Source organism: Amphiprion ocellaris, chromosome 11 (assembly GCF_022539595.1).
Source record: "Amphiprion ocellaris isolate individual 3 ecotype Okinawa chromosome 11, ASM2253959v1, whole genome shotgun sequence".
NCBI classification, from domain to species: Eukaryota; Metazoa; Chordata; class Actinopteri; family Pomacentridae; genus Amphiprion; species Amphiprion ocellaris.
The window spans coordinates 31,458,278-31,476,154 of record NC_072776.1 but is presented as its reverse complement, the minus strand read 5'-3'; the positions used below and the strand labels follow the sequence as shown (position 1 = coordinate 31,476,154).

General features: G+C 37.4%; 2 protein-coding genes across 2 annotated transcripts; one reads left to right on the top strand and one right to left on the bottom strand.

Moving 5' to 3' along the window:
* The first annotated feature begins 214 nt into the window (after positions 1-214).
* Positions 215-1,319, top strand: LOC111586652 (interferon-induced protein 44-like). The gene is made up of 4 exons (XM_055015557.1): positions 215-226; positions 686-854; positions 970-1,070; positions 1,158-1,319. The coding sequence occupies exons 1-4, from the start codon at positions 215-217 to the stop codon at positions 1,317-1,319; spliced, it is 444 nt and encodes a 147-aa protein (XP_054871532.1).
* A 5,416-nt stretch (positions 1,320-6,735) lies between these two features.
* On the bottom strand, positions 6,736-16,518 carry LOC111586650 (interferon-induced protein 44-like). Its single transcript, XM_055015631.1, has 9 exons — positions 16,460-16,518; positions 12,136-12,162; positions 11,769-11,816; positions 11,608-11,641; positions 10,924-11,128; positions 8,744-8,896; positions 8,000-8,168; positions 7,784-7,884; positions 6,736-7,696 (listed from the first exon to the last, which is right to left on the bottom strand). Exons 2-9 carry the CDS (start codon positions 12,158-12,160, stop codon positions 7,535-7,537), a joined length of 897 nt encoding a protein of 298 aa, XP_054871606.1. The 5' UTR covers positions 12,161-12,162; positions 16,460-16,518; the 3' UTR covers positions 6,736-7,534.
* Positions 16,519-17,877: the final 1,359 nt, after the last annotated feature.

Here is a 17,877-nt window from a genome sequence, read left to right as displayed (position 1 = left end):
TAATACTGTATCATACAGTATATATGCATACTACTATAAATGTATTTTACTTACAAATCTCGCATCTTGGATTTTCATACAGTTGTGAAAGATAGTTTCCATATAATCATAAAGATCACTGACAGTCTTCCAATAATTTCACAATGAGCAGAAATATGCTTTAGTAGAGAGGGTGAGGCCTTTAACCCCAAGAACACCAAACCTACCATTAAGCATGGTGGTGGCAGTATCATGCTCTGTAGAACTGGAGCTTCACACAAAGTAAATGGAATAATGAAGATTCACGTCTTCAGGAAAACCTCCAAAAGTGATAATATTCTTTGTTGAGAATCCATCAGACATGGTAAAGAAATGGTTCAATCAGGCTAGAATGAAGGTTCTAGACTGGTCTCCCAAACCAGAAACTTGTAGACAGCTACAAAAAGTGACTGGTTGAAGTGGAAATGGCAAAAGGACATTTAATCAAATATTAGCATTTTTGTAGGTATATTTGTGACATAGCAGATTATGTCATATTTCCATCCATCCATCCATCCATCCATCCATCCATCCTGCTGACTGGCTTTGGAGTTCAGATAGATAATCAGCAATCTTTACTTCTCTTTGCTTCTCTCACAAAACATTTCTGTTCATAGTAACTGTTTGTGAACCATCATTTTTTAAAAATCTTTTCAACATTTTGCAGTTCAACCCTGTATCCTCGCTGTCTCCTTCTGATTCTGGCTACAACGCTGCACCATCTCTGGATGACAGAGTCCATGTTCTGGTTTGCGTCTGTTCTGGAAACACAGCAAATATTTCAGACTCCGTTTTACAGAAGATGAGGGAGATCAGAGAAGCAGCCAGCGACCTGGGTAAGAGCAGATAAAGGCTGGTGTGAAGCAGAAGTTTGCAAAACAGTTGACAAAAATCCATGATTTTTACTTTACTTTGAAACAATGTGAGAAAAGTGAATCTTTGTGTCGGCAGATATTCCCCAACTGCTTATTGTAACCAAACTTGATGAAGCCTGTCCTGAAACTGAAAGGGACCTGCAGAACATTTACAAGAGCAAGTTTGTAAAGAAAAAGGTGAGTTTCCGCTGGACTTCTTCAGAATGTGAGCTCAAAACCCAGCAGAGATTGAACTAAAACTGAAATATTGCTTTTTAAGCTTAGTTGACACAGCTCAGCTCTGAACTGGGGATTCCACTCAACTGCATCCTTCCTGTGAAGAACTACAGCCAAGAAACCAGCCAGGATGCAGATGTTGATGCTCTGATCCTAAATGCACTGAGACTGATTCTTGACTTTGGAAATGACTTCATTGAGAAATTGTAAACCTCCAGAACATGCTGCTACATACACGACAAACCTCACACAAAAGAGCTACGTCAATGTACATTTCTCCTCAAATAAAAGAATCCATGAGCTGTGGACAAACTGCCAAAACATCCAAGTTGCCATCAAACCTCTTTAGCCAGCTTATATTAAGTGTAACATTGACACAGGAAGTATTTTACGAGCTGAAACAATTCCTCTTCTTTTTATGATTTAAACCACTCTCAGATTTTAGTAGTAGCTTTGAATTCTGGCTAAATGCAGCCAAATCTGTGTAAACACGTACAAATTTGGATTTTAGCAGCAGCTTGGTCAACATGTAGTCTTACTGGGCTGTTTCAGTTACTATTTTATATTTTTTGTTGTTGTGTGACGACAGAAACAGAAAAATCTGTTAATCAAAACAGTTCTACTGTGAATTTGGCTGTATTAAAATACAGTATATGTGAGCACAGAGAGCAGGAGAGAAGCGAATAGATGGAAACTGTCTCTGTGCCAAATATGCTTGCAGACCACAGCCTTATGCTGCTGTGGTCTGCTATCCAAACTCTGCACAGTTTAAAAAACACTGTTTCTTCAATCTATTTTCTTGACTTTTGATGCACTTTTATTGCTTGATTATACTTTATTTCTATGATTTTAATATCTACTTTTTATTTTAATTAATTCTTTATAATTAATTTTAAAGTTCTGTGCTGAATGTATTTTTTTGCCATTGTAAAGCACCTTGAATTGTATTGTGTCAAAACTCAAGACTGTTTAGTATTTTTGCTCAAAAAATTACTAGAATTAACTGCCAATAATCAAAGTATTGGAGTCATTGTTTAGTTGATGCAAAACCAACCCAAAGGGTTCAAGTTGCAGCTTAAAATTAACCAAAAAATCTGATAGTATTGCACTTCCTGTTTCCATCCTGCAAAGCATTATGGGAACTGTAGGTTCAAAGCTATTCGCCCCTTAATCATAGTAAAATATATATTATAATAACATAAGGCAACAAAATGTGTTAATTTTTTTATCAGGTGGTTCTAAACTGTTTCATAAATGTCAAGTTATGTAACGTGTAAAACATTTTCAACTTGTATTTTACTGGGGTTTTTTTTTGCAAACTTTCAATGGAAGCTTTTAGATCTCCATCTGCTTATGTGGATTTAGTTATTCAGACTCTTATGCTGTGCCATTTGTATGAGATGCAGCTTGAATCACAAATGGAAGTGTTGAGATGCACTTAATAAATGGACTTTTGCAGAACATGTGTGGTCAAACAGTCCACTGGAGGGGTCTTACTGATGAATTAAAGAGAAAGAAAAGTATGTTGGAAGGGGATTTTACCAAATCTGGCAAGCTAGTTGTTGTCCTGATTAATGGCTCATGTATAAAGCTTCAAAAGTTTATGTATTAACCATTAATGAATCCATAAATAAATCTTTCTCTATTCCAAAGTGAACACCAATCAAAACTGAACATGATTTTCAAATTAATCTCCTGTTATATTGGGTTGGAGTTGCTTCCACAAATGCACAATGAAGCCCCAAATGATTCATCCCCATTCTAAATTTAAATTTATCTTTAAATATTTATGTAATTTACAGCCATCCTGCCCATCTTTTACATCCAGTCCATGGTATGAACACTACACCTTGTTGCATATCAAGCCACAAGTCACTGTCTGACTTTCTAATAAAGAAAAAATGCTAAAAATTAAAACAAACAAAAAATTTTGGAAATCTGTTGTTGAAGACGACACTTTTCCAAGAGTTTCCGAGGTGCAGAAGTGAGCAGAACAACATGCCGGCACACAGCAGGGATAAAACCAGGCTAGACGGCTCATTTAATTGACTTGCCAGGCAAAGGACAAGCCATGAAAGATGGTTAGCTTTGTCTAAATTGTCACTGAGTCATCTAATCAATGTGACCGTTTAAAGGTTGTCTGACATTTAATTCTGAGCACATGCTCAACGAAGCAAACACAGACATCCAGAGTGAGTCAGCTCAGCTGGTGGAAACATTCAGAGGCTTCGCTGCTCAACAGGTGCATGTCTGCATTAGTGGTGTAACATGTTAGTCTGGCAACAGCTGATTTTACTGCTTGTTTTTGATGCTTTTGTTTCTCCCATAGATTTATTTCAGAGCTGTTTTTGGAGAAAAAGCTGCAATGAGCCACTGTACAACACAGAGAAACAGGTGGGAGACTGTAGTGGAGCATTTGGCAGCGAAAATGCCACATATTTCCCAGAAGAAACCAATGTAGAGACCAAAAACAGAACTGCAAGACAGCAAATATGCACTTTTTTTTTTTTTTTTTTTTTAGATGGAAACAGTCTTATGTGGCTTTAAAAATATACCTCGACAACAAAGATGCATATGTAAAGTTTTGGTTTTCCTTCTTCGTCAAGGTTCTACTGTTTGTTTCTGGCTTCTTCTGCTCTGATTATTACAGCCATTTAGCCTACAGCACCATCTTCTGACAACACTACTTGGTGTAATTTATTTATTCCAGTGCTGTTAATGGAAACAGCATTATTTCATTGCTGTTTTTGCAGAAAGAGCTGCATAGAGCCACTGTACCACAAACAACTGACAGACCCAGTTTGAAACAAACACGTCTGCTGGCTTTGGTGATCCTCTGTGTGTCTATCTTAGTTTCTGAATTTGTTTGCTAGTCTTTTGCATCATTTGACATTTCTGTATTCCAGCTGTTTCCATTCACCTGTTTTTACAATTTCAATGTGAAATCTCCAACACTCTGTCAGCCAAGCAAGATAATAATAGTAGCCTATATGTTTGCACAGCAAGATAACATTAGCCCCTACATATGTTAGCCTAAACAAAAAAAACCATTGAGCCCTGCATTAGCTTAAACAAGATGATGTTTGCCAGTAGGTTAACTTAAACAAACCGATTGTTAGCCACTATGCTAGCTGAAACAAGACAGTGTTAGTTTGAACAAGATAAAGTAGCCTCAAGAAGGTAGTATTAGCCTAAACAAACTAACGTTGACCGCTATGTTAGCCTAAACAAGTTTATACTAGACTAAACAAGGTAATGTTGGCCACTATGTTAGCCTAAAAATGATGTATTTTCTCCTATGCTAGTCAAAACAACACAATGCTAGCCTAAACAAGACAATGTTAGCCTAAAGAAGTTAATGTAGGCTAAACAATATAATGTAAAGCCCTATGCTAGGCTAAATGAGATAATATTAAAACCTATGTTAAAAAGATAAAGTTTGCACTTACGATAGTCTACACAAGATAATACCCACCTTATTAGCCTAAACAAGATAATGTTAACCACTATGTTGGCCTAAACAAGACAATATCAGCCTCCACATTAGCCTAAACGGGATAATGTTAGCCTAAACAAGATGACATTAGCCCCTACATAAACTGAAACAGGCTACTGTCAGTCTAAACGATATAATGTTAGCTGCTACACTAAACCGATGTGACTCAGACTTTCTGGGGATATCATTATTCATACTTCATACTTAATTTTCCAAAATCTAACCAAATATATTCTTTTTAAAAATGTGGCTCGTGTTGGAGCAATATAACTGAATCTACAGCAATATTATGTGTAGACTAATGTGTAACATTTTCCAAAATACTTCATGGAAAATTTCCACTCCTCACTAAAATGAATATCTTCTACTGCCTCCAAGGATGAAATAAAGCCAGTTAACTCAGAAAGCACTGGATGTCCTCTGTCATATATAGTGATGGTTTATAAGCACCTAACCTTTTCTCATAATCACAACAATAGAATCTCGTTAAGCAGTAAGACTGGAGAGTTGACAATGCTGGCTGTTTATCTCCATAAGCTGCAGCGTATGGAAACTCATTAAGTTGCATTTTCTTCTGCAGGTTTTCTGGAAATTTGGTAAAACTGTAACAATTAATTGAATTTAGCTGCCATGCAACACTATAAACTGGCAGTTTTTTGTCCCCCTTGTGGAAGAAAAGTGATAAGTTCCTCCTTCCTGCTGCTGTCAATATCTATACATTCAAAGCTGTGAATCCTGAATATTTGTACATTTATGAACTTTTTGCAGTGTGAATTTTTTTTGACATACACAAGAATCTGTGCAATGTCAATGTTTGTCTGTCTGTAATATTAATATTTCTCACATGAAAGAATCTGATACGTACAATAGTGTTATTTCCACATTCAGATCTAAACTAGTACTTATGTATATTTTTGGTCTACGTTTTTGCACTATCCTCTTTGCTGCTGTAACTATGACTACTTTCTCTGCAATGAGGGTCTAATCTATGTTTTGAACGTAATGGACGTTCATATTGTATAAAAATCCTGCACTCCAGCTTTAATGTGACATGGACTGCAAAAAAAAGAGTTTTCCTCTGTGGGTTTTCAGTTTTCTGAAACAGCTTCAGGGGAAACGTGACACGTTGGAAGAGATGGATGGATGAATTAGCAGCTCACTCTGGAGGATCAATGCTGAGCTGTTGGGTTATAATTAATGTGATCGTCATTATCAATCTCACCTCACTGCCATGTTTCCATCTTTTATTCCCTTTCAACCTCAGCCCCAGCTGGACCTATTAAGGAGATCCTCCCTTTGGATTAATTCTTGAAATATTGAACCTCACGACTGCTATCTTGAAACAATGAGCTCCTCATTTTTAAGGTCGAATGATTACAGTCACATGTATAAATCCTGATGTTCCTCGTTAAGTATCAGATTTAAGATTTGTCAACCACTGGAGGCCAAATATCCAAGTTGTGCTAAATGTTGGTGACGGCATAGAGCTGATATTGAACAAGTAAGGAGGAGAACCTATAGCAGAGGCTGAGATCTCAGGTAGAAATTGTGTTTTTTTTTTTTTTTTTACTAGTATTGATTTTCCGTTCTTATGCTGTTAAATGTCACATGCCTCTATGGGAACAGCCATACCATGCAATGTAGGCTAAACAAGACAATGTTAACCAATACATTAGGCTAAGCCAGGTAATGTCGGCTAAAGTGTAGGCTAAACAAGTTAAGATACTGATCATGTTAAGATAATGTTAACACGATTAACATCTTAACATTATTAGGCCTGGGACCAAACCATAGTTTGAAGTCATGCATAGGCTGAAAAAGCTCTGGTTAGTTTATGTGACCTTCTTCAGAATTCTAGGACCTTTAACAAAGGGGGTCCCCACAGGTGACGGTCACATAGTCAGTCCCCATGGAAACCAGTATGTGTGTGTGTGAAGTACTGTTATACTATGCTACTGCCGTTTTATACAGTGGCATAGTAGTACAAACATAGTGTGGTATTTCTAATGACAAGTATTAGCATCAGTAACTAAGTAATTTTCATCCTTCCATAACACGGACATGGACTCCCAGAGGGAGATCTCCAATTCAGGGTGATGAATGCAGTTAAAGACGAATCCAGTTTGGGAATAATGTTTGTCTTCGATATTTTATTGTTCAAATTATATAATTCTTGGTTCATACATTTCAAGCGTTGCCATGTTTTTCTATATTTCCACTTCAAACTTAACACTTTAATGGTTTCTAGTGCTTGGATATCACAGTTTTGCTTGTAAAGGGTCCTTAAAGATGTCTTGTAGGACAAAATTCTCTGTGGTGTGATGCTTTATGAGTATTTTCAAACTGAATCAACTTTACTAGGATGCTTATGTCAGCAAGTCTCAGAAAATAAATGAAAAGCAAAAACAGACTTCTTTATATCACATTGTAATGATCAGCAACTCCTTGTCTTTATATTTGCTATTTGCAGCACAGTCAATTTACCTCCTCACACCTCCTCTTTTTTTTTTTTTTTTTTTTTTTAACAGATTTTATTGAAAAAATTATTGGCAAATTAATTCACTGTTCAGATAACATGAACATGCTTTAACTAAAAATGAAACTCACTTGTGCAACAATCATTTTTTTCTACAAATTCTCTTTGATTGAAACCTGCAATTTTTGTGTTGAAATGATTGTTGTATCAAATTTCAATCCAGCACATGTTAAATCGAGCCGTGTGCTGAGAAGGATCTGAACCTAAATTTAAATATGTAGCGATATCCAACGTATCGACTGCATGTTGCACATTCGGAAAACGGAATCAGCATAATGAATCCACAGCTTATGGGTTCTTTAACCTGAGGAGAAATGTATTTAGACATAAATGAAAAAGCAATTCTCTACAATGTCAACTTTGTCGTGTATGACAGCACCATTTTCTGCAGGTTTACAATTTCTCAATGAAGTCATTTCCAAAGTCAAGAATGAGTCTCAGAGCGTTCAGGATCAGAGCATCAACATCTGCATCCTGGCTGGTTTCATGACTGTAGTTCTTCACAGGAAGGATGCAGTTGAGTGGAATCCCCAGTTCACAGCTGAGCTGCGTCAACTAAGTTTAAAAAGCAATATTTCAGTTTTAGTTCAATCTCTGCTGGGTTTTGAGCTCACATTCTGAAGAAGTCCAGCTGAAACTCACCTTTTTCTTTACAAACTTGCTCTTGTAGATGTTCTGCAGGTCCCTTTCAGTTTCAGGACAGGCTTCATCAAGTTTGGTGACAATAAGCAGTTGGGGAATACCTGCCGACACGAGGATTCACTTTTCTCACATTGTTGGAAAGTAAAGTAAAAATCATGGCTTTTTGTCAACTGTTTTGCAAACTTCTGCTTCACACCAGCCTTTATCTGCTCTTACCCAGGTCGCTGGCTGCTTCTCTGATCTCCCTCATCTTCTTTAAAACTGAGTCTGAAATATCTGCTGTGTTTCCAGAACAGACACAAACCAGAACATGGACTCTGTCATCCAGAGATGGTGCAGCGTTGTAGCCAGAATCAGAAGGAGACAGCGAGGATACAGGGTTGAACTGCAAAATGTTGAAAAGATTCAAGTAAATGAGTCACTATGAACAAAAATGTTTTGTTCTACTGTGGATGTGAGAGAAGCAAAGAGAAGTAAACTTTGCTGATTTTCTGTCTGAACCTCAAAGTCAGTCAGCAGGTTTGAAAGACATGTTTCCTACAAAGAAATCACCAAAGAACAAGAAACTTTACAAACAGAAAGGATCGTCAGATTTTCAAGTTCTTGAGGGTCAGTGAATGCATCATGTGTTCCTGTCTGGAAAAATAACCCAATGGAAGCTTAAAATTGCAATGTTGTTACAAAATCACACCATTCTACATGTATTATTTTAAAATTAGCCAAAAGAAAAGATTTTATATTGCAGTAAAAATGAGGCCACAGTGAGTAAAAATGTGACAGGAGCAATAAACATTTGACATTACTTGGGGTTCAGAGGCACTAAAATAGAAAACTTCACCATTAGTGTCAGTTTTGCATTTGAGATTTTACCAAAAACAGTCAAATAAATAAATGTAATGTTCATAGTTACCACATACTTCTAAAACAAAGTGAACAAAGTTAAGAGTTTTACAGTTGTACCGTGTAATTCTCCATCACGTGTCCCATCATGGCCAGTTTGATGTCTTCCACTCTGACTCCTCTCCCACTGCCTTCCTCCACACCCATGATGTCATTGAAGACAAAGGGGTAATAGCTGTTCCAGCTTTCTTTCCTGATTTTATGGGTTTCATACTGAAATATAAGGATTTAAAAAGTTTCAGGTTTGTGAAATGGTACTTTTAAAGCAGCAAAATCAAAACAAAGATCTGGAAACTATATTTTTTTCTGCTTGATCATAAATATACATACAGCAATTTGAATGATAAGATTTGGTGATGTAGGAAGCTGTGTGTCAAATGTTCTTAGTGGCCTCTTAACTTCTCCTGAGTGATTCTGATTGACTACAGTTGGTGACTCATCAAAACCAATTTTAAAAGGGCCCATTTGAAACACTTAATAGGCTCAGCCACAAACACTAGCAGCTACAGATCACAAATCATTTGTAAGTATAAAGTTCATGGTCCAGTTGTGTTACTGCCACCATTAGGAAGAAAACACAAACTATCACCTGCTGCTGACAGACAATTTATCAGGATGGTAAGAGTCAACCAAGAATGATCAAAAAGCAGGTCTGAATGAATAAGAAGCTGCTGGAACACAGCTGTCAGTGTCCACAGGGTTTTACATCAACATGAGCTGAGAGACTCCATGAAGAAGGAAGTTCTTCCTCTAGAAGCAGAACCTTAAAGCTCCACTCAAGTCTGCTGCTGATCACACGGACAAAGAAAAGGCCTTCTGGAGGAAAGTTCTGTGGTCAGATGGAACAAAAACTGAGCAGAAATATGTTTTGAGGAGAGAAGGTGAGGCCTTTAACCACAAGAACAACAAACCTACCATCCATCATGGAGGTGGCAGCATCATGCTCTGTGGAACTGGAGAATTACACAAAGTAAGGGGAATAATAAAGAAGGAGGATCACCTCCACGTTCTCCAAGAAAACTTAAATCATCAGCAGAAGGTTGATCTTGGACATAGATGTTTTAACAAGACAATGGGCCCAAACACACATCAGACGTGGTAAAGAAATGGTTCAATCAGGCTAGAATGAAGGTTTTAGACTCATCTTTGTTGTGGCATTTCAAGATTGAACAAATGTTAAAATTCAACGAATAGGATGTGTAAATCAGATTTTAGAATAAACAGTGATAAGATTAGAAAACCTAACATGTCAACTGAATTTATGCATTCACTAAATAATCCTAAAAATGGCAACCCAACGGAAGCCCATGGAGCCCATATAAGGCGATGAGACCTCCCTGGCCTCCTTCGTCTGCACTCGTGAATTGAAACCAAGGTCACGCTGAGCTAAGCAAAAATAATGCTAACCTAGCAGAAATAAAGAAGAGGAGGTGGTTAAACTTTTGATACGATTGTATGATACACATCCTGATTGGGTCTTAAGGCTTTCCAGAATGGAAGAGGAGTGTTTAGAAGAAGTTTGCATAGGTATACAAGACGATGTAATGCTTTGTGTAGTCAGTTAAAATTTTGAGATTTTGCTCGTGTTTGTTCTTACAGCCTCTGTATTGAATAAACATCATTTGCATCAGACTTAAAAACTTTTTGATGATTCCAACTTTTGATCCAGAAGTGATTTTTAACTAGATGTTTGGCAAAGTTGCCTCATCATCGCTGGCCCTAAGCAGGCAGACTGAGTCCACAACATCTCCCCTAAACCCCGACTTAAACCCATCTAGAACAAACTGTGTAACAAATTTAGTTGAACTGCACCAATTCTGTCAAGAGAAGTCAAAGATAAACCAGACATTTGTAGACAGCAACCAAAAGTGCATAGTTGCAGTCAAAATGTCTAAAGGATGTTTAACCAAATGTTAGCATTGCTGTACATATATTTGTGGCTCAGCAGATTTTTTCATATTTCCAGAAGACCTTGAAAAATTTAATTAAGGTATGAAAGCATCAAAATGCATAGTTTTTTCTTTTGAGACAAAGACACGTGTTTCAATGATTCCATTGTCACAGAAATCCCACTACGTATAACGTTAAAACTGGCATTTTCTTGTCTTGTAGCTCAGCAGGAATAAATGTAAAGTGATCAGACATGTCGTGATACATATTGCATGTGAAAGTTAGTACTAAGAAACCTGAAAGTGAATCAAACACATCAAGTCAGAGTAAACAGAGGAGAGTTTACATACCTTTTTGGTGAAACTTGCTCCTTCGTAGTTTGTCGCACTGGCCAGCGCTGTATTGACAATTTTCCCTCGTACAACAGAGCTGACAGAATTGATGAAGCTGGACTTTCCAGCACCGACTGGCCCATAGAGCAAAACTCGGAGTTGTCTCACTGCATCTCGTTCAGGTTTAAAATCCTTCACGTACTGCAGATCATACTGAGTGTTTCTGTTCCAATGTGCAGGAAATAGATTTGAGACAACAGTTTTAACACGACTAGCAGCTAACATGCTCACTGTGATACATGAGCATTCTGATTATATTCTTAGCATTTTACACTGAACTACTCGCCAATTAGCATTAGATGAATGCTAATTTATTTAGAACATTTAGTCAGTTTAAATTTGGTAATTAGTACTGGACAAATTTAAATGTTGACTTGATGATGGTGCTGCATAAAAAGTCACATGATCACCATTTTAAATAAATAATTTAGGAAATCAATTTTTTTTGTGATTGAGAGCATTATAGCTTTATTGTGTTAGACAGAAGACATTTCTTTTACTCTCTGTACTTCTAGTCATGGCTGTACTTTTCCTATAGAGGTGCAAGACTTTATATTGGAGTTAAAATAGATTCAGATTCATATCAGACTCTCAAACATACAAGAACAACAAGAACGCCTGGTAAAATGTACATTTACTCACCTCCACTCTAACTTTCTCCACGGAGTTCTAAAAGCTGTCAAGAAAATTGTATTAGAAGGAATTTAGTGTTCAACAACAGTTACTGAAAAAGCAAATTCATCAAAGTTCTGCAGGAATGCAACAACTTGAGAATAATTCACAGAGTTCATGTTGTAACTCACTGGGAGAAGGAGGTGGTGGTGGAGAATAACGTCGGACTGGAGGACGCCCTGCAAAGTAAAACAGATGCAACAGTCTGAGTAAGAAAGACGTCAAAAACAGTCATTTTAATTACAGTCCAAATGCAGAATTACATTTTGTAGATTCACAGTTAACAGCAGCTACATAATTAGGTGTCCAATCTGAAACTTGTGATGAAGTTTTTAGTTTTAAGAGGAATTTGGTTATATTAGGAGACATAAACTGCAGCAAAAAGAGTGAAGCTGATGCAACATGACCAGACATGACTCCTGCTGCATCATCAACAGAGAATAACATCATTAAGTTAAAGTCTTAACTGTGTTCTGTAGGTGCTTTTATATTACTTACGAGGAGTTGGTGGTGAATTTCCCATGACTGAAAGAAAAGGATAAAAATGATGACTACAGTGATGATGTGGACTGCATTTCAGTGACTGATGTGATATTGAATTTTGAATTTTAAAAAAGTATTATTTACAGGAAGGAAGAAGTTCATTATAATTTACTAGTGTTTTAGTGTCACCGTTTACAGCTGCTGAAAGTAAACATCAATTAAAAAAGCAAATTTATTCTTTTCTTTAAACATGTAGGAAATAAATACAGTAATTTAGTGAAATACAAAACAAATTCAAGTCTACTTTTTAAAAGTTATTTTGTGCTTAAATAATTGTTAAAATACATGAACTACAGCAATACATGTCTTAGGACAAAAGTATAGAAATGCAGTTCTTTTCCAGTTCAAGTGGCAGCAATTTACCTCTCTAGCTTAAAAATGAACCAGAGACCTAAACCTAGTTACAGTTCATTTGAAAATCTTACTCTCAGTCTCTCTAATTCAGATTTAAAAGCTCAGAAACCAGTTTTATTTGTTGTTGTATATCGTTCTCCTGCTCCTTACTCTGAGTTTTTATCTCAATTCTCAGACTTTTTATCTGATTTAGTGCTCAGCTCAGATAAAGTCATTATTGTGGGTGACTTCAACATTCATGTTGACGTGGACAGTGACAGCCTTACGACTGCTTTTAATTCAATATTAGACTCAATTGGGTTTTCTCAACATGTAAATAAACCAACTCAGTTTTAATCATACCCTTGACCTCGTTCTGACTTATGGCATAGAAATCAAACAGTTAACAGTATTTCCCCGGAACCCTCTTCTTTCTGACCATTTTATGGTAACATTTCAATTTACAACAATAGATTGTATAGGAGTTAAGAATAAATATCATTACAGTAGATGTCTGTCTGACAATTTGGTGACTAAATTTAAGGAAATAATACCCTCTCTATTTAGTCCAGCACCACTTACTGATATAATGGAAGGGAAATATTATAATTTTACCCCCACAGAAGTGGATTATATTGTTAATAATGCTGCAGCCTCACTGCGTACAACACTTGATAGTGTTGCACCTGTAAAAAAGAAAGTTCTATCTCAGAGAGGACCTGCTCCTTGGTATAATTCCCAGCTGTGGACTTTAAAGCAGGCGTCCCGAAAGCTGGAAAGGAAGTGGTACTCCACTAATTCAGAGGAAGTTTATGTAGCTTGGAAAAATAGTCTAGTAATTTATAAAAAAGCTCTTCGTAATGCCAGGACAACATATTATTCATCTTTAATAGAGGAAAACAAGAACAACCCCAGGTTTCTCTTCAGCACTGTAGCCAGGCTGACAAAGAGTCAGAGCTCTGTTGAAACTTGTATTCCTTTAGCTTTGAGCAGTAACAACTTCATGAGCTTATTTACAAATAAAATTATTACGATTAGAGAAAAAATTACTCTGGCCCTTCCTGCAAATGTCACAGATGTATCATTGAGTACAGATACTTTAGAATTGGCTGTAAGACCAGATGGATATTTAGAATTTTTCACCCCCATACATCTCTCTGAACTAATTTCAATAGTTTCTACATCCAAACCATCGACATGTCTTTTAGATCCTATCCCAACTAGACTGTTCAAGGAGGCTTTACCTTTAATTAATTCCTCAATGTTAGATCTGATTAATCTCTCTCTAGTAACAGGTTATGTACCATAGGCTTTTAAGGTTGCTGGAATCAAACCTTTACTTAAAAAGCCCACTCTAGATCCAGATGTTTTAGCCAACTATAGACCAATTTCCAACCTCCCATTTCTCTCCAAAATTCTGGAAAGAACAGTTGCAAATCAATTATGTGAACATTTACAAAGGAATAGCTTGTTTGAAGAGTTTCAGTCAGGCTTCAGAGTGCATCATAGCACAGAAACAGCTCTGGTGAAAGTTACTAATGACCTTCTCATAGTGTCAGATAATGGACTGGTCTCTATACTTATTTTGTTGGACCTTAGTGCAGCATTCGATACAATCGACCACAAACTTTTATTACAGCGACTAGAACATTCTATTGGCATTAAAGGGACAGCACTGGACCGGTTTAAATCCTACTTATCAGACAGGTTCCAGTTTGTGCATGTCAACAATGACTCTTCTGAGCATACTAGGGTTAATCATGGAGTTCCTCAGGGTTCTGTCTTAGGACCAATACTGTTCACATTATACATGCTTCCCTTAGGCAATATTAGTAGGAAGCACTGTATTAATTTCCATTGTTATGCTGACGACACTCAATTGTATTTATCTATGAAGCCAGATGAAACTAATCAGCTAGCCAGACTGCAAGATTGTCTGAAGGACATAAAGACCTGGATGACCTATAATTTCTTACTACTAAATTCAGACAAGACTGAAGTCATTGTATTTGGCCCCGAACATCTTAGAGAATTGCTTTCAAAGCATATAGTTACTCTGGATGGCATTACATTGGCCTCCAGTACTACTGTGAGGAACCTCGGTGTTATCTTTGACCAGAACATGTCCTTTAACTCACACATAAAACAAATCTGTAGGACTTCCTTTTTCTACCTGAGAAATATTGTGAAAATCAGGAACATCCTGTCTCAGAGTGATGCAGAAAAACTAGTCCATGCATTTGTTACTTCTAGGCTTGACTACTGTAATTCCTTATTATCAGGTTGTCCCAATAGCTCTCTGAAACATCTACAGCTGATCCAAAACACTGCAGCCAGAGTACTGACGGGAGTTAGCAAGAGAGATCATATTTCTCCTATATTGGTTTCTCTTCATTGGCTTCCTGTTAAATCTAGAATAGAATTCAAAATCCTTCTTCTGACATATAAAGCTCTTAACAACCAATCTCCATCATATCTTAAAGACCTGATAGTACCATATTATCCTAGCAGAACTCTTCGCTCTCAGACTGCAGGCTTACTTGTTGTTCCTAGAATCTCTAAAAGTAGAATGGGAGGCAGAGCCTTCAGTTATCAGCTCCTCTCCTGTGGAACCAGCTCCCAGGTTGGGTTTGGGAGGCGGACACCCTCTCTATTTTTAAGACCAGGCTTAAAACCTTCCTTTTTGACAAAACTTATAGTTAGGGCTGACTGGGGGACCCTGACGGGGTGAGCTGGTATTTTCATTTGCAAAACTGACTTCCCCTCTTGACGTCCCTTTAGTTTGCCCCTAGTTATGCTGCTATAGGCCTAGACTGCTGGGGAACCTCTCTTGATGCACTGAGCCCTTCTCTAACTACCTATGTATTTACTATATATACCATTATTGCATTACATTCACTCTGTTTCTTTCTGTGTCCTTTCTCCGAGTGTCCCTGATCCCAGAGCTGGATGTTTCAGATCTGTGGTTGGTCTCCCACCAACTGTAACCCTCTACCTCTTCCCCTCTAACTCTATCCCTCTATCTGTATCCCTCTATCTCTGTCTCTACCCCTCCATCTCTATCCCTCTACCTCTTCCCCTCTACCTCCATCCCTCTACCTCTACCTCTCTACCTCTTCTGTCCCTCTCAACCTGCCCGGCCAGCAGCAGATGGGTTCCCCCACATTAGAGCCGGGTTCTGCTCGAGGATTTTTCCCTGTTAAAAGGGTGTTTTCCTTGCCACTGTCGCTTTTTGGCTTGCTCTGGGGGTCAGGTATATGGGTTCTGTAAAGCGTCTCGAGACAATTTGACTGTAATTGGCGCTATATAAATAAAATCGAATTGAATTGAATTGAATTGAATTCCAGTTAAAATGCAGAATTATATTTTGTAGACCCACTATCAACAGCAGCTACGTAGTTTGGCATCCAGTCCTAAACTTGTGATGTTTTAAATGTTTTAATTTTAAGTGGTGATATTAAACAGATTATTCTAATAGGATAGGAGACGTAAATTGCAAGAAAAGAGTGAAGCTGATGCAAAATGACCAGACATGACTCCTGCTGCATCATCAACAGAGAATAACATCATTAAGTTAAAGTCTTAACTGTGTTCTGTAGGTGCTTTCATATTACCTACATGGAAATAGAATTGCATCTTGCACGGCATTAAAAAAGAAGTCCATTATATTCTACTACAAAGTGTTTGTAGTGATACCAACTGCAGCAACTGAAAGATTAATTAAAAAGAGTCACATTGATTCTTTTGTTCAAACATGTAAGGAACAAACTGCAGTAATGTAGCAAAAATAAAGAAAAAATCGAAACCTAAATTCAAAAAAGAAAAATGATTTTGTCCTTAAGTGATTTTGAAATATCTTAAATTTAAAACATGAGCTATAACCAGACGTAATCAGTCACTGCAGCTCTTTTCTAACCTGATATTAAACATAGTACTGAACTCCTACCTTTGCTGCTGAACTGCTGCAGAGAGGAAAGTAGAGTTAAGCTGCTCAGACAAAGAGAGAGGGGCTTTTATAGAGACTTTACTTTCACTTTCTTCTTTTGTAATAGACCACATGGTTTACAAGAACTGGGTGGCTGCAGGATCAATCAGGTGGTTTCCAAGAAATGGGTAGAGAGCACGTTATATAAGTAGACGGCTGCCTACATAAACAGTGCTATCAATTGTCTCACAGATAGGTCTGGAACTTTCAAGCTGTGGCTACAAGAATCTTTCTAGCAGATGCAGGAAAAGCTTCTTTAAGTTCACAGCTTGTACAGCACAGAAGGAGACAGTAGAGTTTGGACTCAACGAGAACAAAACAGCCAATGTTTGGTGCTTGACACGTTATTTATAAGGTAAGAAGCTCATGTTAACTGTTGTTCCAGGGTTAATGAACAGAAGACATTTTAAACCAGGGGTCACTAACTGGTGGACCGCGGTCTGGATCCGGACCCAGACGCCGTCTTATACAGACCGGACCTGTAATCAGTAAATTATAACAGGATTTTAAATTTGACCGGTCGCTTGTGTTTACGGCATTCGTTAGCAGCTCAGGAAACACACAGACCAATTACGTACGAGTTCAGCCATCTCACATGACGCTACTCAGCCAATGTAGTCTCTGCATTCAGCTGCTAAACATCACAGCTCTGCGTTCAGAAAACAGTTGAGAGGTGAGGGACAGACAAAAAAGGAGAATGAATAAAGCGACACCGAGAGGGAAATAGTCCTTCACATGCTGACCATGTTTGGCTCAACATAATCAGAACTAAATATCTGTTCCAGACTGACCAATGAGCTCCAAATGTCTTTTAGAACGACCCTGACACCATTCAGACCACAATTCAAACAATACTGGCAGGACAAACTGAAGCTCAGTTCTCCCATTAAGCAGCAGGGATATAAGGGGAGTAACAAGACAGGGGGAAACAATGTAAAAGTGTTCAATTGTTTACATTTTTTGAGATTTAGGTATTGTTAAAGATGTATATAAGCTGGTTTGGGTTGTTCAGTCATTATTTTTTCAAGTTCTGCACTTCATTTTAAGATGTACAGTTATATCAAAAGTTATTTGTTAATAAATGTTGTCAAAATGTTTTTGAACCGTACTGAATTTATTTGATTTGATGGTCAGTTATTGATTACATGCACAGGCTAATAAAACTTCTAGGTTACATCATCATATATCACACTAATTGAAGTTAGACTTTATGATGTTTCGGACTTTTGCTTTAATACATTTTCTCTGACTGGATCGCTTTGAATTTTAGTTGAATACCCCTGATATATACCATTATTGCATTACATTCACTCTGTTTCTCCCCGTGTCCTTTCTCCGAGTGTCGCTGGTCCCACAGCTGGATGTTTCAGATCTGTGGT

What these genes read in the sequence shown, in the direction of transcription:
- LOC111586652 (XM_055015557.1), top strand. An exon ending in AGAAGCAGCCAGCGACCTGG is followed by an intron (nt 855 to 969) that starts GTAAGAGCAGAT and finishes TTGTGTCGGCAG; the next exon opens with ATATTCCCCAACTGCTTATT. An exon ending in GCAAGTTTGTAAAGAAAAAG is followed by an intron (nt 1,071 to 1,157) that starts GTGAGTTTCCGC and finishes TTTTAAGCTTAG; the next exon opens with TTGACACAGCTCAGCTCTGA.
- LOC111586650 (XM_055015631.1), bottom strand. Translation starts at nt 12,160, where the DNA reads ATGGGAAATTCACCACCAACTCCTC. An exon ending in ACCACCACCTCCTTCTCCCA is followed by an intron (nt 11,642 to 11,768) that starts GTGAGTTACAAC and finishes TTTTCTTGACAG; the next exon opens with CTTTTAGAACTCCGTGGAGA. An exon ending in ACGTGATGGAGAATTACACG is followed by an intron (nt 8,169 to 8,743) that starts GTACAACTGTAA and finishes AACATTTTGCAG; the next exon opens with TTCAACCCTGTATCCTCGCT.